Source organism: Leopardus geoffroyi, chromosome B4, assembly GCF_018350155.1.
Source record: "Leopardus geoffroyi isolate Oge1 chromosome B4, O.geoffroyi_Oge1_pat1.0, whole genome shotgun sequence".
In the NCBI taxonomy this organism is placed as follows: Eukaryota; Metazoa; Chordata; class Mammalia; order Carnivora; family Felidae; genus Leopardus; species Leopardus geoffroyi.
In genome coordinates, this window is record NC_059341.1 from 31,790,814 (window position 1) to 31,816,462 (window position 25,649).

Below are 25,649 nucleotides of genomic sequence, written 5' to 3' on the forward strand. Positions count from 1 at the left end.
TATGCCTACATAGAGAGGGTAGCCACCTCTTAGACCCAGAGAGGGCAGCATAGAGTTTGAGAACTCTGAACCTCTACATACATTCTGGTTAATACCTTCACATTTCAATTTCCCTTTCTGGGGAAAGAATCTGGTTTTTACAGTATCCACCTAGTCGTCAAGGCCTCCTTCAGGGCACTGGGTTACTGCCATGCCATTTGGACCCAGAGACAACCAGATCTCAACCCGATCCCTTTTCTTTACCCTGAGACATGACATGTGTGGGGTTTCCTATGGTAAAAGACTGAAGCAGTTCAGGAGTCTGACAGTAAATATGTTCCAAAGTACGTATGTTGCCCCCATGCTCACCCAGCCTTGGGCCCTGGAAGACACTGCGTACAGTTGGTGAGACTGCCATCCACAGCTTTGCCCCAGATACCTGTGGCTAAGGGTTCCTAGAGACCCCTTTAACCTTCCAAATACCAAGAAGCTGAAGTATTTTAATATTTTAGAGTTTTTTCTTGGTGCCAGAGTTTATACCCCAAGTGCTGGGGTAGAATAGTAATTTTATATATATTTGTAAGTAATATATATTATGTACATATTTTAAAAAAGAAAAAAGATAGCTGTCATGTAGGAATGCAGGACATCAGGGTTCAGATTGTTCTAGGGAAACCACAAATTTGTATTTTCATATAAAACTAATTCATAAATGTAAACAAACCAATTAAGAAACATATTTCTAACTGTCAAGTCATTAAACTTGCCATTCACTACCTAGAACACTCTTCTCCCAGGTATCTGTATGACTTGCTCCCTCACTTTAGTCTAGTTCAAATATCACTATCCTCAGAGAGGCCTTCCAAGACTATCCCATCTAAAAGAGCTGCCATACTCTAATCATTCTCCATGGCCTTACCCTGCTTGATTTTTCTCCACAATATTTATTACTACCTGTTAGTAGAAGCACTGGCATTAGATTATTTTAATACCTGCTTATTGTCTGTTTCCCTTAGTAGAGTGAAGGGAAAGTGGTTTGTGTTTTACAACTGCGTTCCCAAAGTCTCAAGCATACCTGCCATATACATAAGTGCTCAATAAGTATTTGTTAAATGAAATGTTATCAGATTGCTGACTGCCACATACAGGTGATGAACTTAGAAATGTAAACAATACATTTGAAAGTAGTCACAAAAGCATAAACCTGTTCTCACTTTTCAACAAGTTTGTCAATTTTAGGACATTTATCAACGTTCACTGATAGTTATTGATACAATATCACTATCAATACAAGAACATTTATCAATGCCACTAAAGGATACGAGAAGCGATCGTTCCATGTTGCTCTTTCAACGTATTCCAACATGACAACAGCTTTGATTGTCGTTAAAAGTTTGTTCCATGTCTCATCAAAATCTACTACTCTTGGTTTCAAAGACATTGTGCAAGTTTAGTGTTGAAATCTGTTAATTAAAAACAATAGTAATGTTAGCATGAATTCTACAGACAAGTTAATTGTTTTCAAAGCATCGCATAATTCAAGAGCATGATAGACAAAAGGGATGAGAACCTAGCACATAGTAAAAAGACAATAAACACTGGCTACTATCTTTTCATGACTACCCAGATGAGGAATTACATAGAATATTTACATTCATTACAAACTCTGGGAAATGGAAAGCTTTTACTACAAACTGTTTATGACCAAGAATGTTGTTCCAAAGATTTAGAAGCCTCACTTAATGTGTTGAGGAAAAAAGGCCGGACTGTATTAGCCAAAACGCCAACTCCTCATGAGAAACTCATCATGAGAAATATGCAAGAGACACTTAATAAAAAGGTTTTGGCTCCAAATCCTCGTATGTGCTTCTTAAACTGGGGAACGAGGTAGTATGTGGGGGAATATGAGAAGACACAAGAAAGTAAAAGGGTTTATTTTCCCAGAGCACTAGTTTAGGCAAAAGATTAGGGGAGGAAATGTACATTTCTATCAAAACAAATGAATTGTAGAGTAGAACGCAAAATTTACATGAACTTAAAGATTTTTTTAAAAATGTATAGATTTCAAAGACTAGCAGGGCCGCAGCAGAGAGCTGAGGCTCCATCTTAGACTCTCGGAGTATCCGGTCCCATTCTCCTAATGAAAGCACAGCTCTAGCATGGAACCTCTGGTTCAGGTGACCCTGACCTGCCTAGCAGCAAGCTAAAAGATTCCTTTTGCCTAACAGACAAGCTATACTCCAGAAGTTAGCTGGTTTCTATAACAGAAGGATCCTAAGGTTAGCTGGCTCAAGTGCTAGATTCCAAACGCTTCTCAATATCACATCAGAAAAACAGAATTAAAAGAGACCTCTTTTAAAGTTAAATTTAATTGCTGAAGGGAATACTTTTCTGACACGTGTTTTAACACACTCCCCAAAGTTTTCCATTATGACTGGAACTGTGAACACCAAGCTAGTCTGTAGGCAAGGGCCAACTAAGGAGGAAACCCTTTCTCTTATCTCCTACTGTAGGAGTAGGAAATCAATGGGGAGGAGGGGAGGAAGCATAAAGAAAAGGAAGAGAAGACAAGGGGAGGAAAGTAGGTACACAACCGGAGATGGCCCTAAGCCCTTCTTACACTTGTTCTGAGAAGAATCCAAGGAGTCCAAGAGACTTCGAGGAAGAGAAAGAAAAGGAATCAGAAAGAAACCAAACAAAATTCAAGAGGATATGTCACAATGAATCAACATACCAAAGACTAACCACTGGGCTTTATTTAAACTTCTGGTACTAACCAGAATGGATAAACAGTAATCTGTGAGAGTGAGAGGGAGGGAGGGAGGAAGGGAGTGTGTGTGTGTGTGTGTGTGTGTGTGTGTGTGTGTGTGTGTATGCGCGCGTGTGCTGGGAAGGGGTAGGGGAGAAATGGGAGGGCGGGGAGAACCTAAATCTCTAGCTTTACATCAGGGAATTAACCTTAACTCCTTGCCACCCTTATTTACCACATCCTATCCGACTGTGTTCCTGAATATTTCTTAAATCCATCCATTCCTGTGTAACCCTATAAATGCTCTGGGATCAGAGCCTTACCAACTCTAGTTTGTACTAAAATTTCATTCACCAAATAAATAATAAGTTAATATTTATATGGTACTTACTATGAGCCAAGCACTACTCCAAGTGCTTCACATAAACTCATTCAATTCTCCGAATCATCTGATTAGGTAGGTCCAACTCTTTCCTCCACTTTCCAGATAAGAAAAGTGAGTCAGGGTGATTAAGGCTAAGAAACCCACTTAAGGTCACAGCACTACTTAATGGTGGCATCAGGAGGATTCAGACCTGTGTTGGATCCCATGCTCTTAACTGCTATATGCAACTATACTGCCTAACTAGCATCTTTGGTGAATACTTAAATACTTGCCAGGTACCATTCTAGCCTCTGAGTATATACAGTGGTCAATAAATAAAATTCATGACCTTCAGGGCACCTGGGTGGCTCAGTTGAGTTGGGCGTCTGACTTAGGCTCAGGTCATGATTTCATGGTCTGTGCTGACAGCTCAGATGTGGAGCCTGCTTCAGATTGTGTCTCCCTCTCTTTCTGCCCCATCCCCACTTGCGCACGCACATGCGCATGTGCTCTCTCTCACAAAAATAAACATAAAAAAAAATTTAAATTCATGACCTTCAAGGTCAGAATCTCAGAACTGACACTCAAAGACAAATTACCTACCTAAACCAAAAAGTTGATGTCACTCTTGTACTTACAGCCGCTTGATATTTCCCACTATAGATAGCACTAAGTTTAAGCTCATTGACAACATGATTCTATGATTTGACCTTAGACTAAAGCCTCTCTCCAGGTTCCTCTTCTCATGGGACTCCCTTCCTTAACATCACAATCCAGTAATTTCTCTCTGCTTAGAGGTCACTGAACACAACAGGCTGATTCATATAACCAGCCTTTACATTTTGTTTTCTATACCTAAAATTCTTTTTCTTCCTCCCTCTTTCTACCCATTCACCTAACTCCTACTGATACTATATAGCCTTGGTTCAGTATATCTGCCTTTAAAAAACTTTCTTGGGCCCATTTAAACCAGGTTAGGTGCCCTATCTTACGTATTACATGAGAATTCTATGCTTATTTCTATTAGAGTATTAACCAACCTGAACTGTAATTATCTGAGTATTTCCTGAGGGTAGGGCCTATTTTCCAACTGTATATCAAAAAGTTGTCAATGTTCCCTTCATAACAGTTTTCTTCCCTTATAAAAATGGGATATACTATCCACTACTTGTAAATTATTTTAATGGTTGCATAGATTGCCTTTTAGCTTCATTCAAGTTTTGATTCAAATGAATCATAGTGCCATTGACTTCTCTTCTGAGGCCAACAGACTTATGGTAAAGTGGGATCATGTGCAGTGATAATCCATACTTAGAGGTCAAGGTGAAAAAAACACCAGCCTAGTGAAACATACTAGAAATTCATGAACCAATAGCTGAAAGTATGCTAAAACTGTCTACTAAATTTTCTGCTTGTGCAATAGAAAGCTCACATAACTAAAAAAAATCTAAGTTCTTTTGTTTTATCTGAATTGCTTACATGATAATTTATTCATTAAGAATTTATGTAAGAATACTATAGAGCAAATAAAGAAACAGGGCCACAATCACTGCACTATTCTCCTACATCTTCCAAGCTGTCTGGTAACTCATAAAAACAAGTAAGAGTCTTCTTCATCCCTGTGCTCTACTAGGGACCACACCAAGGTCCTATGCCTGACAGCCTGCCAGGACCATTTCCATCCCCACTCAGATTATGTCCCACTGAGTATCCACAAAGTTCAAGTGTCACATTACCACTTTAGCTTTCTTCTGAGTTCCACTCATGCAATGTTAGGATTTGCAACACTTAGGCAGTACATAGGTACCATGCCTAAGGCCCAGGAGTATTATGAGCCCTAAAAACAAATCACAGGCTCCAAATAAAAAAACAAAAAAAACAAAAAAAAAACAAAAAAAATTCATGTGTCATTTTATTTCCAAATAACATCATCAGTATTAATTATAGTATCTGTAAACTTTTCATTGCATTTGAAAACAACTTATAGACTAGATTTTCTCAGAGAACCACTTCTTAATATGTATTATCAATAGTAAATTTGGGGCGCCTGGGTGGCTCAGTCGGTTAAGCGGCCAACTTCAGCTCAGGTCATGATCTCGCGATCCGTGAGTTCCAGCCCCGCGTCAGGCTCTGTGCTGACAGCTCAGAGCCTGGAGCCTGTTTCAGATTCTATGTCTCCCTCTCTCTGACCCTCCCCCATTCATGCTCTGTCTCTCTCTGTCTCAAAAATAAATTAAACATTAAAAAAAAATTTTTTAAATAGTATATTAAATAATTACAAAAATTATTTACATAATTATAGTTATATGATCCAGAAATTCCACTCCTACATATATACCCAAAAGAAAACATGGCCACACAAAAACTTGTACACATATGTTCACAGCAACATTATTCATAAAGGCAGAAATTCATAATTATTCATAACTCAAATATCTATCAATACTTAAATGGATAAAATACATTATATACATAAAATGGATCATTCTTCCTCAATACAAGAAAAAGAAGTATTGATAGATGTTACAAAATGGATTAACCTCAAAACCATTATATTAAGAGAATGAAGTTCGTCATAAAGGCAGTCTTCAGAATGCCTTCTATGCTATATATGTTATATATTCAAGCATTACTAACCTTCAACCTGCAAGTCAGCAAATCCAGACTGTAGGAAACTACTGGATAATCAGATTTCTTCAATAAACTATGCACACAGGTAAGAGAGAAGAGAAAAAGAGAGAGGGAGAGATATATGGAGGGGGAATTTAACTAAGACTAAAAAGCACATTAATCAATCACAGTATGAATGACTTTGTTTGGGTGCAGATTTGAGGTCTTTTACATTAAATTATGATACCCCTGGAAACTTAGACAATGATAGGATATCTGATGACCTTAAAAAATTAATTTTTATAGTCTTTATAATGATAATTTTTTTAATGAAAGTCCTTATCTATTAGGGTCATATTCCAAAATATGTATGAATGTAATGAAATTCTGAGATATGCTTCAAAATTAATAGCTTGCTTATGAATTAATAATTGTTGAGAAAGAGTGACAAGTACCTGAGGGTTTATTTTACTATTTTTTTGGTATATATTTGCAATTTTCCAAAGGAAAAAGGTAAAAATCCTCCTCCTCAACAGCATTAATAGTTTCATAAACGTGGGGTAGGGGAGCACATAAAAGAAATAAGAATACTTAAAAAAGAAAAAAGATATTAATCTAAGTGGTCCAACATGCAATCAGTATGTATCTAAGAAAATCAGAATGAGAGGCAATCATCAGAGAAAAAAATATCCTAGAATGAAGAACATGAGTTTTCCATCTAAAAAAGATCAACACAATACCCAGAATATTTAGTTTTAAAAATAAACAAGAGGCACCTCTCTTTGACATATTAAAAGACTGGGGATGAAGAAAAGATTCCAAAAGTTTTCAGAAAAGAAGAACAGGTTACAACAAACCCTAAGTTGGAAAGTCTTTAGATTTATTGATAGCAACGCTGGAAGCTGGAAAGTAATATAAAGCAATGTTTTCAAAATTCTCAGGGAAAATAAACTAACCACCTAGGATTCTCTATCAAGAGTGATATCAATTTACTTCCCATCCAGTCTCTTTTTGTAGGAAAATAAAAAATATATTCTATCAGGAGGAAATGAAACAAACAAAAAAAAAAGACTTGGGATCCCAGAAAGAGAGGGATCTAACAAAGGAGAAAGGAACAGGAATTTTTCAGAATAGCACCTATGCAGATTTTAAAAACAATCTGCCCAGGGGCACCTGGGTGACTCAGTTGGTTAAGCCTCCCACTTTGGCTCAGGTCATGGTTCATGAATTCGAGCCCCATGTCAGGCTCTGTGCTGACAGCTCAGAGCCTGGAGCCTGCTTCGGATTCTGTGTCTCCCTCTCTCTTTCCCTCTCTCTCAAAAATAAATGAACATTAAAAAAAATTTTTTTAATAAAAAAATAAAAACAATCTGTCCAGATAGACACAGAAGAATAAAGGGCTCCAGGAGTGTTATCCCCAAGGAAAGGAGAAGCAGGAACTAATAGACTATCTCAGGTGTCAAACAAACTTTTCTTGTAAAAAAAGTAGAAAGTAAATATTGTAGACTTTGAGAACCATTCAGTCTCTGTTACAACTACTCAATTCTGCCACTGCAGCACAAAAGCAGCCACAGAAAACAAGTAAATGAATGAGCATGTTTGTATGCCAATAAAACTTTACTTATGAAAAACAAGGAGAGGGAAAGATTTGGCTCCTGGGCCATATTTAGCCTGGGCCCTTCCCTCCACACCCTCACTCTCATTGGGTGCTATGTTTGGACACAGAAAGAAGCTGGCAGCTCTGGTGGATAATTTGGGGGCAATTTAGGTGCATTACATTAAAACGTAAGTAAAGACTTCCTAGTTAGGACACAAAAAGCCTGAATCATATCAACGATATAGTGTTGTAGGACACAAAATCAGTGTATAAAAATCTGTTGCATTGGGGCACCTGGTGGCTCAGTCAGTTGAGCAGTCAACTCTTGATTTCAGCTCGAGTCTTGATACCAGGGTCGTGGGATTGAGCCCCGCACTGGGCTCTGCACTGAGCGTGGAGCCTGATTAAGATTCTCTCTCTCCCTCTGTCCCTCTCTCCCCAGCTCATGTGCCCTCTTTAAAATTAAAAAAAAAAAAAAAAAGTTTTATTTCTATACACTAATAACTATCAGAAATAGAAATGAAGAAAACAATCCCATTTACAATTGCACCAAAAAAAAAAAAAAAAATACTTCGGAGTAAATTTAATCAGAGGTGGAAGACCTGTACACTAAAAACCATAAGTCACTGAAGGAAAAACTAAAGAAAACAAATGAAAAGATATTCCATGCTAAAGACACTCCATGTTAAAATGTCCATACTATCTAATGCAATCTACCAAGTCGATGCAATCCCTATCAAAATTCCAATGGCATTTTTTTCCCACAGAAATAGAAAAAACAATGCTAAGATATTATGGAACAAAACAATAACACAAACTCACATATACAGAGAACAGACTGGTGGCTGCCAAACATGGGGAGTGAAGGGTGAGCAAAATGGGTGAAGGTGGTCAAAAGGCATAAACTTCCAGTATTAAAATAAATAAGTCCTGGGGATATGATGTACAACATGAAGACCACAGTTAATAATACCATGTTACATATCTGAAAGTTGTTAAGAGAGTAAATCTTAAAAGTTTTCATCACAAGAAAAAAATGTTTTATAACTATGTATGATAACTGATGTTAACTAGACATACTATGGTGATCATCTGGCAATATATACAAATATTGAATCATTATGCTGTAAACCTGAAACTAATATGTTATACGGCAATTATACCTCAACAGAAAAAAAAAAAATGAATGAAAAGAAAACGAAAAGCTGCAGCCTGGGAGAAAATATTTTAAGACATACCTGGCATAGGACAGATACCCACACGCATACACACACACACACACACACACACACGCACGCACGCACGACTAGTATCCAGAACTCTCAAAGAAGTCTATGTAAAGAACTCTCAAACTCAATTAATAAGAACACATACAATCTAATTAACAAATAGCAAAAAGACCCAAAGAGTTCAGAAATACTGATGGCAAATGAGAACATAAAAGAAATTCAACATCATTAGTCATTAGAAAACTGCATATTAAAACCTCAACAAGATACCACTATACACCTATTGGAATGGGTCAAAAAACCTGACAGAATCAAATGCTGATGAGGATGTGGAGCAACAGAAACTCTCATTTGTGCAAGTGGAAATTTAACATGAAATAACCACTAGGCAGCTTCTCTTAAACATGTATCTTTTCATTTGACCTAGTAATCCCATTCCTGAGTATTAGAAATAAAGGTAGACATTTATAAAAAAGCCTCAACACAAACTTTTAGAGCACTTTAATTCATAACTGCCCCAAACTGGAAACAACCCAAATGTCCATCAACTGGTGAAAGAAAAAACAAAATGTGGTGCATCCACACTGTGGTATACTATTCAGCAAAAAATGGAACAAATTACTGATATATGGATGAGAACAGATGATTGATTCTCAAAAGCATTAGCTAAGCCAAGGAAGAGATTCATTAGACTACCTATTGTAGGATTCACTTTACATGACATTCTGGGAAAGGCAAAAATAGACATACATCAGATCACTGATGTCAAAGGCTCAGTAAAGACTACAAAAGAGCAATAGGAAACTTTTGGGGTGATGTTAACTATGATGGTAGTTACATGACCATATAAAATTATCAAAATTCAAAGAATTTTTTAGGGTAAATTTTTCTAGGTGTAAATTACACTTCCATAAACTTGACCCCTCAAACTCAAGATGTCCATTCTTCTGCAATATTCCACATCTCAGTAAATGACATCCTCATTCACTGAATTCATCAAGCCAGAAATTTTATTAGTCATTCTTGATTTCTCTCTTACTGTTCTTTACAAATCAATCCAATCAATAAGTTATTCCAACTCTATCTTCTAACCACTCTTGAATTCATCCGCTTCTTCCCATTCCCACTGATAACACCTTAATCCAAACCACCACCTCTTACCTGGCTACTGCCATAGTTTCCTAAGTGACCTGCCTATATCCTTTTTTGACGCCTTGGTACATGCCACATATCATGGCCAATGTAAGCTTTCTAAAATGCAAATCTTATCATTTCATACCCTCTGCTTAAAATTCTTCAAAGACTCTAACTTAAAATCTTTAGTATGTATCAAATATTTTACTGTTTAACAAAAAATAAAACTCTGTGCTGTCTTAATTTGATACTCTGACATCCTTCCCAGAAAATTTGGTAAATATTTTACTAATATTCTGAAAACAAAAATTTTTTAATCAGTTACCAGTTCTAAGAGAATAGCTAGGCAACCCAAGATAAAGAGAATAAAGAAATAATCAGGAAAATCACATAGATAGGCTATCTAGATTTCTGACAGAACTGTTCTAAAATCTCAAATTTTAAGTTTTTCTCCTTACTACACATACTTCACTCCTCAGAACACTAAGAGGTGACCTGTCACTAGCCTTTCCTTTCTCCTGAGAATCTTAACTTTCCAGTAAGTTTTAGGTTTCTGAGGCTGAAAGAGGGCTCCAAAAGAACATGTTACTGCCCAAACTATGATGTGGTAACATAGCCTGACAAAATTCCTATCCCTAAAAATGTTTTAAAAACAAATTTACTAATAATAACAGAAATTTAAAAAAAGATATAACTTTGCCAAGATCAGATGGATTTTAATTTGAATCAATATTGTTCTTCACTTAGACATTTTTCATATAAAGAACTAATTTGGACAATTACATTTCAGCAGGTAAAGCAGTTAACAGAATCTCAAAACATTGAATTTTAAGTATAGAACTGAGGTTGGTACATAACTGGATAAATATTTTATTTGAAGTATAAACTATTTTAGTAAAATGTATAACCATGTTTAACATCTTGATGAAGGTGACTGTAGCTTAACTATTGATAAATGCTTTAGTGTGCCACATTTCAGCTGACTTCCAAAAGTAGGATTCATCAATAATGTAAATAGCTAACCACTTAATATTATGGTTCTCTTTTTAGTAAAAAACAAAACTACCAAATGATGACTTTTTATTTCAGTATTGAAATACAGGCAAAAATTTGACTATTCCAAAAATTACCAATAAGATATAATACTGGGGCCTAAATTAATTTCAGGTAAGTCAATATACCATATAATTTTTTTTCGGTAAGCTTTATGCTCAGTGTAGAACCCAATGTGGGGCTTGAACTCACAACGTATCAACACATGAGTTCAGATCAAGAGTCAGATTCTTAACCAACTGAGGCACCCAGACGTTCCCATAATGTTTTTAAGTTTTTAATGTTTATTTTTGAGAGAGAGACAGAGAGAGACAGAGCAAGAATGGGGGAGGGGCAGAGAGATGGAGACACAGAACCCAAAGCAGGTTACAGGCTCTGAACTCTCAGCACAGAGCCCAATGAGGGGCACGAACCCACTAACAGTGAGATCATGACCTGAGCTGAAGTCAAAAGCTTAACAGACTGAGACACCCTCGCGTCCCCATAATTAGTTTTTTAAATGACATTTAGCGGGCTTACAGCAGGTTATATTTGAATTAATATAATTAGAATATAACTAATTATAATTAATATAAATTGAAAGAAAATACTTTAAAGCCTAATACAGAGCATTATTAACTTTGGAATATTTTCCATTTCCATAAGAAATGCTACCTCTACTACACACTGACTAAAAACACTACTGTTGTTTCATTTAAAAATAAGCTCCAAGATTCATCTAAACAATTTCTTCTTACTCTATTCAAATGAGAGAGCCATTAGATAGAGCGAAGAGATATCTTTATTGTTTGGAGACATGCCGTACAATGCTTTTTGTTGCAATAAGATTTGATCCACAGAGCTCTAAGTACTCTACAACGGTCATTTCTGTATGTTCAAAAAAAAAAAAAAAAAAAGGAGGAGGAAGTGGGGGAAAAATAATAAAGAGAAATACAGTAGTCTCTCATCAATCTTGGTTGGCAAAATGTAGATTGCAGGAAGAAAACCCATAAGTCTCAAATAAAAAAAAAAAAAAGGAGGAGGACAGTGGGGAGAAAGGGATATATTTATGCTATAATAAATAAGTTATAGAAGGCAAGTGCTTCCAAAGTAAATCCACCTGACCAGAATTAAAGACCCTTCTTTCCTCAATGAACTTGAAATTCTCCCGCAAGTCAGTATAGACTGTACTTTTTTTCAAGTTTTCACATCGCTCTTATCAGCATGAAGTTTAATGTCCTTTCTACTTGCTTTCTCACTTTTTTCTTTTCTTAATAATTTAGGCAAGGACTTTAAGACATCAACCAGCCTTAAAAGAAAAAACAAAAACATTCTCATATACCTATCTCAAATGAGTTACAGAATGTGAATCTAACTCCCTCATGGGTAGGCAAGCTCAAACTGGCATGCATACTAGACAAAGTTGTTACCAGCCAGCCTTTTCACAAATAATTGCAACATCCAGAGCCAATTTTTCCTAGGCCTGATCTCCTACCCAAACATTGAAAAGGATTACCCTAATCACCCTGTCTTTACACTACCCAAAGACTTGCAGTATTTGTTATCCTATTCTTTTGAAAAATAAATCATATATATTTTAAAATATTGGACTTAAATTTTTTTCACAAATACAAGGATTAATAGTAATTTGCTTTAGCCGAGTTTTTTGTTTGTTATGGGTTACATGACTTTTATGGAGGAGGGGAATCACATTCTGAACAGTTGCTACTGGTTTATTATTGACTGTACTAAAATTCAGAGTCCTTGCTTCACCTTCCAATTCTTACCAACTTTATTTATCACTATTTCTCAACTGGTCCTTTTTTCCAGACAAATTAATGTACTTGCAAGCTCCTGTATATTAATTCCCACTTAAGTTCTGGCACAGCTATAGAAGACACAGACATGGGAGAATAAGAAAAAAGTGATACAGGGGCGCTTGGGTGTCTCAGTTGAGCATCCACCTCTTAATTTTGGCTTAGGTCATGATCTCACAGTTCATGAGATGGGCTATAAGCGCAGAGTCTGCTTGGGAGTCTCTCTCTCTCCTCTCTCTCTGCCCCTCCCCCCTCAAAAATAAATAAACTTAAAACAAAAAAAGAAAGAAAAGGTGATACAGCTATGGCAGATACACATCAGCTTTGCTGACCACCACCTCCTGTTTAAAATCCCCAACACAGCTTGAACAACACAACCTCTTACCATCCCATTCTTTCACTTAAGTGTCCCTTAAGGTAAAAGAATAAAGACAATCCAACATAGCAAGTTGTAAAAATAAATGACACCATAATGACACCAATTTTCCCACAGGAGGGACACTAAGCAGGATGTACTTTGCCCATTCTTTACCACCATCGTAACACCTAACTACAGGGTTGTTAATAACAATAAGAGCAAACCTTTATTGACTGCATATGTTCCAGAAACGATGCTGTATACATTTTATACATTATCTAATTCCTCAGAATAACCCAAAATGGCTATTAGAAACTACATTTGGCTCGGAGCAAGTGGATGGATGATAGTTAAGCCTTCTACAAGAAGGCAAGTAGCACCTAAAAAGTCAAATGTCTCAGAGTGGTGGAGGAAGTTTCTGCTAGATGTCAAAACATAAGAAAGAGGGGCTCCTGGGTGGCTCAGTTGGTAGAGCATATGACTCTTGATCTCAGGGTTGACTCTTGTGGGTTGAGCCCCACACTGAGAGTAGAGTTTACTTTAAAAAACAAACAAAACATGAGAAAGAAAGAAGGAAAGGAAGGAAGGAAAATACTAGACTCAAAAATGAAAGGGTGTGGGGGTGCCTGGGTGGCTCAGTCAGTTAAGCAGCCGATTTTTGATTTTGGCTCAGGTCATGATCTCATGGTTCGTGAGATTGAGTCCCATGTCAGAGCCTGCTTGAGACTTTGTCACTGTTTCTCTCCCTCTCTCTGAAAAATAAACAAACATCTAAAAAAAAAAAAAATTAAAGGGTGTCAATCAAGAAACTATTCTGTCAATGGCAATGTGATCCTAGACTAGTTACTATTTCATTTTTTCCATCCGCACAACATAAAAACAGTATAGGGGCACTTGGGTGGCTGAGTCGATTAAGCATCTGACTTTGGCTCAGGTCATGCTCTTGTGGTTCATGAGTCCGAGACCCGCATCAGGCTCTGTGCTGACAGCTCAGAGCCTGAAGCCTGCTTCGGATTCTGCATCTCCCTGGTTGTCTGCCTCTCCCCCACTCATATTCTCTCTCTCTCTCTCTCTCTCTCAAAAATAAACATTAAAAAACTTTTTAAATAACATAAAAACAGTATAACAAGGCAATATTTATAAATACATTTCAAGTTTGCTGGACAATGCTAAGTTCAGGTAGTATTATTTTCTACTCTTTTCTGTAATTTAAATTTTCCATCCATGCTTTTGAATCTAATGAAGACCAAAACTGTATCACTGCTGTATGCCTTTACTCTTTCTCATACTTTATTCCCAAACTATCAATTAAAGACTTTCTTTCATTCTACTTTTCTCATAAGCAGTTCATTTTAATGTTTACGGGTTTCAGATAGGAAAAAATACAATTCCTTTCATCATAATGCCAATTTCCATAATCCTCAATTATCTTCTTCATAACTGCTTTTTTTAGCCCTCTAAAATTTAACTTCCAAGCTCTAGTCAAAGTTTGGAGATCCCTAAGTGCCAACATAAAGCCATCTACAGAAAATCCGTACAAAATACCCTGTCCTTACTTACATTATATGCAAAACTTAACTCAAGATGGAAGAAAAACAGGGGCGCCAGGGTGGCTCAGTCAGTTAAGCATCTGACTTCAGCTGAGGTCATGGTCTCCCAGTCCGTGAGTTCAAGCCCTGTGTCAGGCTCTGTGCTGACAGCTCAGAGCCTGGAACCTGCTTCAGATTCTGTGTCTCCCTCTCTCTCTGCCCTTCCCCCATTCATGCTCTGTCTCTCTCTCTCTCTCCCTCAAAAATAAATAAAAGCATTAAAAAAAATTTTTTTAAAGATGAAAGACATATACTTAAAAGATGAACAATATAAAATATAATAGATATAATATATAATAAATATAAATTAATATTTAATATTTAAAATATAAAATAAAATATAAAAATATAAAAACAAAAAACTCAGGGGTAGGGGTGCCTGGATGGCTCAGTCAGTTAAGCATCCAACTTTGGCTCAGGTCATGATCTCATGGTCCGTGGGTTCAAGCCCCACATCGGGCTCTGTGCTGACAGCTTGGAGCCTGGAGCCTGCTTTGGATTCTGTGTCTCCCTCTCTCTCTGCCCCTACCCCGCTCATGCTCTGGCTCTGTCTCTCTCAAAAATAAAAAAACATTTAAAATTTTTATTTTTAAAAAATCCATACTTGAAAACAAAAACTCAGGAGTGCCTGGGTGGCTCAGTCAGTTAAGCGTCAGATTCCTGATTTGGGCTCAGGTCATGACCTCACGGTCACATACAAGCCTTGTGTCAGGCACCAAGCATGGAGCCTGCCTAAGATTCTCTCTCCTGCCTCTCTCTTGCTCACTACCTCTCTCAAAAAACAAAAACTCATAGAAGAACACACAGGGGAAAAGCTTTGTGACACTGGATTTAGCAATGATTTCTTGTATATGATGCCAAAAACACAAACAAAAGAAAACATAAACTGGTCTTCATCAAAATTTAACTTTATGCACCAGAGGACACTATCAAGAGAGTGAAAAGAATCCACAAAATGAGAAAAAATATCTACATCTTATATGTCTGATAAAAGATTAACATCCAGAGTATATAAAAGAACACTTAACAACAACAAATTTTTAAATGGGCACAGAACCTGGATGTTTCTCCAAACATACACAAATGCCCAACAAGCACATGAAAAGATGTTCAACATCACAAGTCACTAGGGAAATGTAAATCCAAAGTACAGTAAGATACCACTTCACATGATGTCTATTATCACAACAAGCAAACAAGCCAAAAATAAAAAATAACTAATGTTGGAAAGGATGTGGAGAAATTGGAATCCTTGTGCAATGCTGGTAGGAATGTAAAATGGTACAGCCACCATGGAAAACATTTCAACAGGTCTCAAAAACCTAAATACAGAATTACCATACAAGAGCATCAACTGCTCTTCCAGGTACACATCCAAAGGAACTGAATAGTAGGCAATGGAAAAGATACTCGTGTTATAACATTTACTGCAGCATTATCCGCAATAGCCAAATGGTGGACAGAACTCAAGTGCCCATTAACAGAAGAATAGATAAGTAATTGCAATACACATGAAAGAAGTATTATTCATTCATTAAGAAGGAGTAAATTCTGATACATGTTACAACATGGATGAACCCCCAAACAGTATGTCAAGTCAGACAAGCCAGATGCAAAAGAATAAATACTGTATGATCCTCCTCTCATAAGGTACCAAAAGAGGCACATTCATAAGACAAAAAGTAGACTAGAGGTTACCAGGTGCTGGCAGGGGAGGGAATGGGGAGCTATTGCTCAATGGTTGCAGTTTCTATTTGGGATAATGAAAAAGTTTTGGAAATACATAGTGGTGATGGTTGTGAAGACATTGTGAGTACAATTACTGTTAGCGAACTAACTACACACTAAAAATGGTTAAAATGGGAAATTTTGGTACGTGTGTTTTACCACAATAAAAAAAATACAAAAGCAGGTACTGTCCTTTTCATTTATTTGTTTTGAGAGCCAGAGGGAAAGAGCATGCATGTGAGCAAGGGATGGGTGGAGAGAGGGAGAGAGAGAATCCCAAGCAGGTCCTGTGCTATCAGTGTACAGCACGACGTGGGGCTTGATCCCACAAACCACGATCATGACCTGAGCCAAAATCAAGAGTTGGACATTAACCAACTGAGCCACCCAGGTGCCCCCCTAAAAAAGATGCTGTCCTTATAAATGCTTAAAATCCAGATCATATGGACAACAAAGTTCTGATGCAAAAGAAAGTATCTGAATCTCAGTGCAAAGTGATCTCCAAAAAATTTTAAATGTAATCAAGACAATATTTAGAAGTTCTAATACTTGGAATACTTTTTTTTTTTTTAATTTTTTAACGTTTATTTATTTTTGAGACAGAGAGAGACAGAGCATGAACGGGGGAGGGTCAGAGAGAGAGGGAGACACAGAATCGGAAACAAGCTCCAGGCTCTGAGCGGTCAGCACAGAGCCCAACATGGGGGCTCGAACTCACGGACCGCGAGATCATGACCTGAGCTGAAGTCGGACGCTTAACCAACTGAGCCACCCAGGCGCCCCAGAATACTTCTAATATTTAGAAGAGAAAGTGTCATTATTTTTGGTTCATATAGACTTCTACCAAATAAAAGAAATACTCTGACAGATAGTTTAACATGTTTCCTCAGGCTCAGGACTATTTGTGGATCTTTTTCTTGTCACATTCATTATTTTGGTAACTTCATACTATTTATGTGATTATTAGGACTGTAAGAAAAGTATGCTCTATTTCTCAATGTCAGAAAATAGTTATAAAAAAGGGGGATGGCTAACATAAACTCTACAGTGTCTAACTGGAATCAGTTATCAGTATGAACTCATGGTTTTTAATACAACATACATACACACATACAAATAAAAAGGTACAGAAATAAACATGGATGTTTGTGCACACATGGATTAATGTGTATACATAAATATATTTCTAGCTCTGCTGGGAGGGCCTAGGAGCAATGACACCTCAGCAGCAGTAAGCACACATAGCATCCAGATCTTGGTTTCTAAGTATCATTCTCCAGTAGAAGGAACCAGAGCTCCTTGGAGAAGTGATTGATTCTAGGGCTGCAGCAGAGAAATATAAGATGAACCTGGAAAATTTTTGGTGCCAGAAAAGTAGTGCTTTCTTAAAAAAAAGAGAATGGAAGTATGTCGAAAAGACAAAGAGCCAACCTGAAGGCCACAGCTGGAACAATCTGAGCAACAAAATAATGACAGCATTAGATTATAAACCACAGAATAAAATAAGTATCTATGACTTAGTACAGATATAAACAAATTACTAAATAAAGAGAAGGGGCAGTTCTTCTTTACAGAAGAATTCCAATTAATAAATGTAGAAGGGGGACACATAGGTGGCTCAGTTGGTTGAGCATCTAACTCTTTTGATTTCGGTTCAGGTCATGATCCCAGGGTCATAGGATTGAGCCCCATATCGGGCTCCATGCTGAGCATGGAACCTGTTTAAGGTTCTCTCTGTGTCCCTCTACCCCTCTCCCTACTTGTGCACTCTCTCCCACTCTCTAAAATTAAAAAAAAAGGAGGGGGGATCAAGTTGGAAACAAAAATTTAAAAATAAATGTAGAAGGGAAAACAAAATTTTTAAATAAATTTTAAATTTTTGAAAACAAAAATTTAAAAATAAATACAGAAGGCAAACAAAGAAATATAGAAGGAAATGAGAAAAATAAAATCACCATCAGGCAAACACCACTATGATAATTGCTTCAGGAAAGATCTACCAAGAATACTGAAATGACTGAGCAAAAGTTTGAGAAGAACAGGGATATCTGCACATTTTCAAAGAATCTCCCAAAGATATCTTACAATTACAAAAGGAAAAATAGTGACTCTACAAGAAGAGAAATATGACAGACACGACTTCAACCATATAAGAATTAACATCATCTCAAATAGGATATACTGACATCCTGTACTCTGTGATGTGCAGGACTCAACATTACTTCTATAGTATCTTTGCCAAACACGCATAACTTCAATAAATCAAGGAAATATCAGACAAACGCAAACTGAGAGACAATTCTACAAGATAAATGGCCACACTCATCACAAGTGTGAAAGTCATGAAAGTTGAGAAAAGATCATATCATATAAGACTAGGGAAACACAACAACTAAATGCAATGTATGATTCTGAATTGAATTATGAAACAGAAAAAGGATACTATTGGAAAAACTAGTGAAATTCAAATAGGGTCTGTAGTTAGTAGTATTGTACCAATGTTGATTTCCTGGCTTTAATCACTGTGCTCTAGTTGCATAAGTTATTAACATTAGGGAAAGCTGGATAAAGGGCACCTGGGCGAAGGGTATATGTTTCAAAATTTAACAAAAAAAAATTTTTAAGTATTCTATGCATGTTCTCCTTCAACTGAATTAAAACAAAGTTGAGAAATTCAAGAAGTATTTACACAGCATAAATCCAACATTTCATTATTAGAAAAGCAACCTACATTGAAACAAGACTTAAGGTATTAATAGATACTTATTATGTATTTACAGATGCCAGAGATGTTGCCTTCAAGAAACTTACAGCGGGTAAGAGAAACAATGATAACTGTCAACCTCAATAATCAAAAAACTCTGACACAGACACAATCAGGTTATAATCCCATGATTAAATAACAATTAGTCACATCATTCATAAAGTATATAAATGAAAATCATTTAGATAACTAAAACCTTGAAATAGGACATTAACACCTACACATTTACAGAATTTAAGTTAGCTTAACACACTCACTACATATATTTCACATGGTAGTCTTATACCTAGTAATTAGTGTCTAATACTTCAAAAAGGACCATTAAATATTTTCCATCAAAGATTATATTTCTCCAACGCAGAAATAAGTTGGCTTACTTTAATCTCTAGCAAAAAGAATACAAGAGAATAGCAAAAATAACCACAAAAATAGAACTGAACTAAGATTTTAAATCAAGAAAAATCTCAGAAAAAAAAACCCAGGTAAATTTAAAATTTATATAGCAAGTAGCTAAAGACAGCTAACAGGAAATCAAAATGTCAACCAATATATAAAGTGTTATACATTCAATAAAAAATATTCCATCTCCCCAACTCCACATAAGTCAATCAACAGAGTTCAATCATACCACAAAAGGTGTAGCAGATGCAATATCATGATCTTAACACTACTCATTGTCTCAAAACTTTTAAGAATCAAAAGAACTGCAGTGTTCTCCAATAAGCCTTCCTAAACAAAAAGTAACAAAATGACTCTACATATTCTTTTTTAATTTTTTTTAACGTTTATTTATTTTTGAGATAGAGAGAGACAGAGCATGAATGGGGAAGAGGCAGAGAGAGAGAGAGAGACAGAGAGACACACACACAGAATCTGAAGCAGGCTCCAGGCTCTGAGCTGTCAGCACAGAGCCCGACGTGGGGCTCAAACTCACAGACCGTGAGATCATGACCTGAGCCAAAGTCAGATGCTTAACCAACTGAGCCACCCAGGCGCCCCAACTCTACATATTCTTAAAGATAGTAATACAAGGTTTACACTAACATCTGCAATGTAATAGAAACATTACTACTAAGATTCAAACCCAGGCAAAGAGCCAGATTGCTCTGAACAGATATTGTGATTAACTGATTACTGAGAGAGGATTCACTCATACATCTTAAACATCAGTAACTTGTTATAATCTCCTAACATTCCAAATCTCTGCCTCTTTTTCCTAGACTTAACAATAGCCAGTCAAAAGTCTTCACAATATTAAGATTCCAGGGCTGATCCTGTCATTAATTTACTTGAATTTAATTGACAGTATATACAGGAAAACACTGCTCCCAATCACAGGTATCTTCCAGCCAATAAAGAGAACAGGAAGATAAAGTGAACACAAAAGAAACAGAGCAAACTTTTATAAAATGTCTCACAAAAAGTAACAGCTCTTTAAACAACTTCACATCTGTAGGTCCAAAACTCAGAGAGAAGGGACCAACTAACAAAATGTTGCAGTATTCCAGAGCCTTCTAAAATTCTTTCTACATTTTTTCCTTAGGTGGTCTCATCCTGTTTCATTAACTTTTAAATACTATTTAATACTCTAAAAAATACAAGGTGTCAAAGCAAGTGAAGTATGCTACCATTTTGGCAAAGTGGGGAGAGGGATATATACATATTTGCCTATATGTTCATAAAATATATCTTTGGAAAGATATGTAAGAAACACGAACCCTGTTTGGCTCCAAAAAAACTGGGTGATGATGGGAGACAAGAAATAGGGAAAAATTTCTCTAAACCCCACCAAACATTTTCTGAATCATATGAATGTAGTTTCTTTTCAAAACATAAACAAACCAACCAGTAAGTGCTGATGACTCCCCATCTCTTTCTCTCCCCACTAGAATTGAAGTCCTGTGAAGACAGAGATTTTTGTCTATTTTTGCACTACTATATCCCCACTGCCAGGACCATAGCTGGTGCCTGAAAAACATTTGTTGAATGAATGACTTCTTAACCTCTCCACTGAATTCCAGATTTGTATATCCAAATCTGGATATACAGATGTTCTCACCTTCACTTGAACATCTAACAGGTCTTACTTAACATGTCCAATCCAACTTTATCCATATGTTTCCCTCACCACCTTCTCATCTCAATACATGGCATCACCAGCCTCCAGCTGAAGCCCAAAACCCAGGAGTCACTGCTGATCCAAGCAACTACACTCTCATGCAAGCCACAAATTCAATCAATACATTCAGCTCCAAAATATACCTCAAAAATCTTTTGTAACTTGTCTCTAACACGCCAGTCACTATTCTATTCAAATCTACCACAGCCTTCTCTCGGTCTCTCTGCTTCTCTTCTCCTTTTATTCAATCTCCTCCTCCAGTCATATTGCAAATCACTTCCATCTTGACAAAAATTCCAACAGCTTTTCAATGTACTTTAAGAATAAAGGCCAAACTCCTTTGGACAATAACACCTCACAAGATCTGGCCCCTGGCTATGACCTAACCTCTTATTCCCCACTAGGGTCCACCTTCACTGAGCTTCTTTCAGTTTGCTGACCCTAAGCTTGATATCATCTCTGAGAATTTCCATGTGCTGTTCCCTCAGATAGGAATACTCTCCCCTCAGACTTGCAAAGGCTAAATCCTTCTGATTTTTCAGTTATCAGGTCAAAGGTCCCCTAAGACCGGTTTTTTTCCTGACCACAGCATCTCAGTCTTAATACCACAACTCCCTATTTCCTTCACAGTACTTAATGATTCTCTGAAATTATTTTTATTCCTTATGTATTATGTCTCTCTCTCCCACACCAGAATCGAAGCTCCAGGAGGGCAGAAACTCCACTTCTTGCTTACTGCTCTATCCCCTAATGCCTGTGATAATGCTTGACATACAAACGAAATACTTAATATTTAAGTGAAAAGGCAAAACCGGCTCTAAAGAAGGTCCACAACATTTAATTTAATGACAAGACTGTTGAAGATTAAAGACATGGATAAACCATCTTAATAGTCATAAAACACTGAAAATCACCAGAGGATGGAGCCTGAAGTAAGATTATTTCAGATGCATCTGAACATTCAAATACATAGAAAAGGTATTTTTCACACACTATGTGCATGCACACTGCAGAAATGTTCCCCCAAGTTATAAACAGCATCTGAAAAGAAAAAAAGGATAACTCAAAACACTGTATATCTGTTATTTCATCTGGGACTCTTTTGGAAGGGCCTTCCAAACACTGTATTTGGGCAAAAGAGGCAAAGGATAACCAATTTGTTCATTTGTCTGTCTTAGAAAGGAATGTGAGATTCTAAAGGGTAGGGTATTGCCCTTTGAGTGTTTTTAAATTTCTATTAGGTAGTCAGTAGTCAATCAGAACAAAGTGATTATTTCTCATATTTTACTTTGTACATTTGGAACAGACCTAGTTCAAAGATTTTTATACTGTCAAGTCAAAACACCTACAGTGAATGTTAATAGTTTATATCTTATCTCCAAAACTTTAACTTCTACGGCATTGCCCATCAACTGGTAATAGTAATATCCGAGGGAAGGGAGATGATTTAACAATAATAACAGTCTGCAATTCAGAGATATTTTATTTACATGAACGTATCTGTGGGGTTGTAGGTAATGGTCCAGACTCCCTAGTGTGTAAATGCTCTGAGAAGTCTAAGAATCTTATTTCACCAGACCCTAACTGTAGAGACAGGTCTGGCGTGCACATAGGATACTCCTCCCCACAGCTATCAATCTTCGCTGTCTGCGGAAACAAAAGTGAAAATACTCGTGGTAAGGATATAAGAGACTGATGCCCCCCACACACACCCCCAAACACACAGTTGTGTATCCGTGTGAGCTCGTAAACAAGCAGAAGAGTACACGCACTCTCACCTTCCCTCCTTCGGAAGAAAATGGGGCCGAGGGAGGGGCGGCCAAGGCCGGGTAGGGGAGGCCCGGGATCCAGTCCAGGGGGTGGCCGGGCTTAGGGGTCAGCGCTCCGGGGAGCCGGGGTCCCTTACAGGACACCATCTTCCCTAGCCGCCCCCCTTTCATCCCTTTCCCCTCCCCCCTCCCCGCCCCCAACTCCTTTCCTCCGCCCCATCCCCGCCACCCATTAACCGGGAAGCGAAGTTTCCCGGCGCCTGCAGCCCGGCTCCCCGACCCTCAGCGGGGTTACCTTCTGCAGAAGCGGGACAAGGGACAGGGGACAAGGGGAGGGGGAGACAGCCCGAAGGAGTGAAGGACGAAGCCCCCGGCGAGGAAGGTGGGCGGCGGCGGCGGCGGCGGCTGTCAGCTCGCGTTCCCCTGCTCACAGCGCTGCCATTACTGTGCGCCGAGGCCGCCTCCCCGGCCGGCCGCCGCCACCGGCCCAGGAGACACGGGGGGTGGGAGCGAAGCCCGGGGAGACCGCGCGCCGGACGCTCACCTGCCACGGAGCGCAAACACAGCAAAGCTCAAGGCCGCCGCCGCTCCAGGACGGGACAGGGGCGGCGGGGAGAGGGGAAAAGGGGTTAGGAGGGGCTGGTTACGGGATCCGTAAAACAACCGTCCTCCTGATCGCCCGGTTTTTCCCCCCGACACACACGCTTCGATCTCCTTCTTTCGCTACCTCCAATTCCCCCCTCAGAAAGCAATGGTAGAGTCCGCGTTACGGCAAGCGCAGAGAGCCTGGTTTAGTGCAATTGCGAAAGGCCACGGAAATCGGCATTCAAAGTGACTCCTTGCGGTACTCCCTGCGAATGAGGCAGTCGTAGTTGGCTGAGCACAAGAGACTCGACCCACCAAGTTTTGGCACTACTAGTCACAATACTACTAGTCAGGTATTTTCAACAGAAGTATTTTCCAGACCTATGTGAATATTCTGATACCCCCACAATGGGGGATCTTTTAAAATGATCAAAAATGTATTAGCAAAACTACCTTCCCTTCTGACATACTCCTTTAGCAGGTGTTGTCTATAGCCAAATTCTGAAACCTTTTCCCTTCCAACGCTCTTTCTTAAAACTGTCTGTGCCAATCCTTTAAGGCCCATTAAAAAATCCTGTTTGCTTCCTTGTCCAGGATATCAATTCTCTGCTATTCTCACATAAACCCATCTTTTGCTGGTAAAATAATTGGCAGATTGATTTGTGAGGTAAACAGAGTTTGAAGACTTTCCTGATGAGACTTTGGTGCTGTTAATAAATGTGACTTTTTGATATTGTGAGATGAGATATGTCAACGTATGAAAGATCTACATGACACAGTGAACCAATATTTTCCAAATGTCCGACGCAGGACATAACAAAATCATGCATAGGTAAAGGATACATTCAAAGTTCCAGGTAGACCAATGGAGATAGTTAAATATGTGTGTGTGTGTGTGTGTGTTTGTGTGTACACATACATAAAAACAAGGTACAAAAGATTCCTTGATATGATTTCAGATTCTTCATTGCAAATAACCTCTAAGAAATTACCACTTGTCAACGTTTCTGTAGCATCAGAGAAGAATATTCACACTTAACTGAAAAGACTATTAAATTCTCCTCCTAGAGCCTTCTGTTTTCTTCATATACTTGAATCATAGAGAACACTTTTATTAAGCCAGATATTAAAGAGATATGCGGGGGCGCCTGGGTGGCTCAGTCAGTTAAGCGTCCAACTTCGGCTCAGGTCATGATTTCATGGTTCATGGGTTTGAGCCCTTTGTCAGGCTCTGTGCTGACAGCTCAGAGCCTGGAGCCTGCTTCAGATACTGTGTCTCCTTCTCTCTCTGCCCCTCCCCTCCCCTCCCCTTCTCTCTCTCTCTCTCTCTCTCTCTCTCTCTCTTTCAAAAATAAACATTACAATTGGTTTTTTTTTTTATTTTTTTTAACGTTTTTATTTATTTTTGAGACAGACAGAGACAGAGCATGAACGGGGGAGAGTCAGAGAGAAAGAGGGAGACACAGAATCTGAAACAGGCTCTAGGCTCTGAGCTGTCAGCACAGAGCCCGACGCGGGGCTTGAACTCAGGAACCGCGAGATCATGACCTGAGCCGAAGTCCGACGCTTAACCGACTGAGCCACCCAGGCGCCCCACAATTGTTTTTAATAAAATAAAAAAATAAAGAGATATGCAAAAATGTAAAACCATGCCATTCTTCTAATTTTTATTTTGGAAAATATAGTTATTATTCATAAAAATATGTGATGTATGTTGAAATGTGTAGGCATTTATTACTTTTTAATAATTAGGTTTTTAAATTTCCCTTGTTAATTCTAACATAGTAACTATTGCTGGATATAAACCACATAAACATAAGCTCTTTGAGATCCTCAATAATTTTTAAGAGTGTGAAGAGGTGCAGAGACCAAAAAGTTGAGAACCAGTGCCCTAAGTTATGAACTGCCCCTGCTCTTGCCACTTTCCTTTTAAACCCTAGGTGGAAGTGAATTAGCATGAAGGGTGACAGACATGAATCACTATCACTGTAACACCCCCTATTTCTAAGTTCCAGAAACCTCTTATCCCTTCATAGCTTATCCAACCTATATAATAGGGAAATTACATTTTGAAAAAAATTATAGCATCCAAGCCTTTTAATATTAAGTTGAGATTAGTTCTTCATTCCAGAAAAAAAGATATTGTTTCTGGCCAACACTTCAACCCACTACTTCAAGCAATGTTGGTCTTTTCCCTCAAACCTAACCTCAAACCTTAGTTCATCT

At 37.9% G+C, this 25,649-nt stretch overlaps 1 protein-coding gene across 6 annotated transcripts in view; it reads right to left on the minus strand.

The window, feature by feature from the left end:
* The window catches only part of CUL2 (cullin 2), a 103,253-nt gene extending 79,667 nt beyond the window's left edge, over nt 1-23,586 (minus strand). The window contains exons 1-4 of one of the 6 annotated variants that reach the window (XM_045465526.1): nt 23,134-23,313; nt 22,560-22,716; nt 21,984-22,110; nt 1,302-1,442 (exon numbers count right to left, since the gene is read on the minus strand). In XM_045465526.1, the coding sequence (XP_045321482.1) occupies nt 1,302-1,420 (119 nt within the window). In that variant the 5' untranslated portion in view covers nt 1,421-1,442; nt 21,984-22,110; nt 22,560-22,716; nt 23,134-23,313. Of the gene's footprint in view, nt 1-1,301; nt 1,443-5,729; nt 5,792-21,983; nt 22,111-22,559; nt 22,717-23,133; nt 23,328-23,382 lie in introns of those variants that run through there. The other 5 variants (XM_045465525.1, XM_045465527.1, XM_045465530.1 and 2 more) reach the window with 5 other exon arrangements.
* Nucleotides 23,587-25,649: the final 2,063 nt, after the last annotated feature.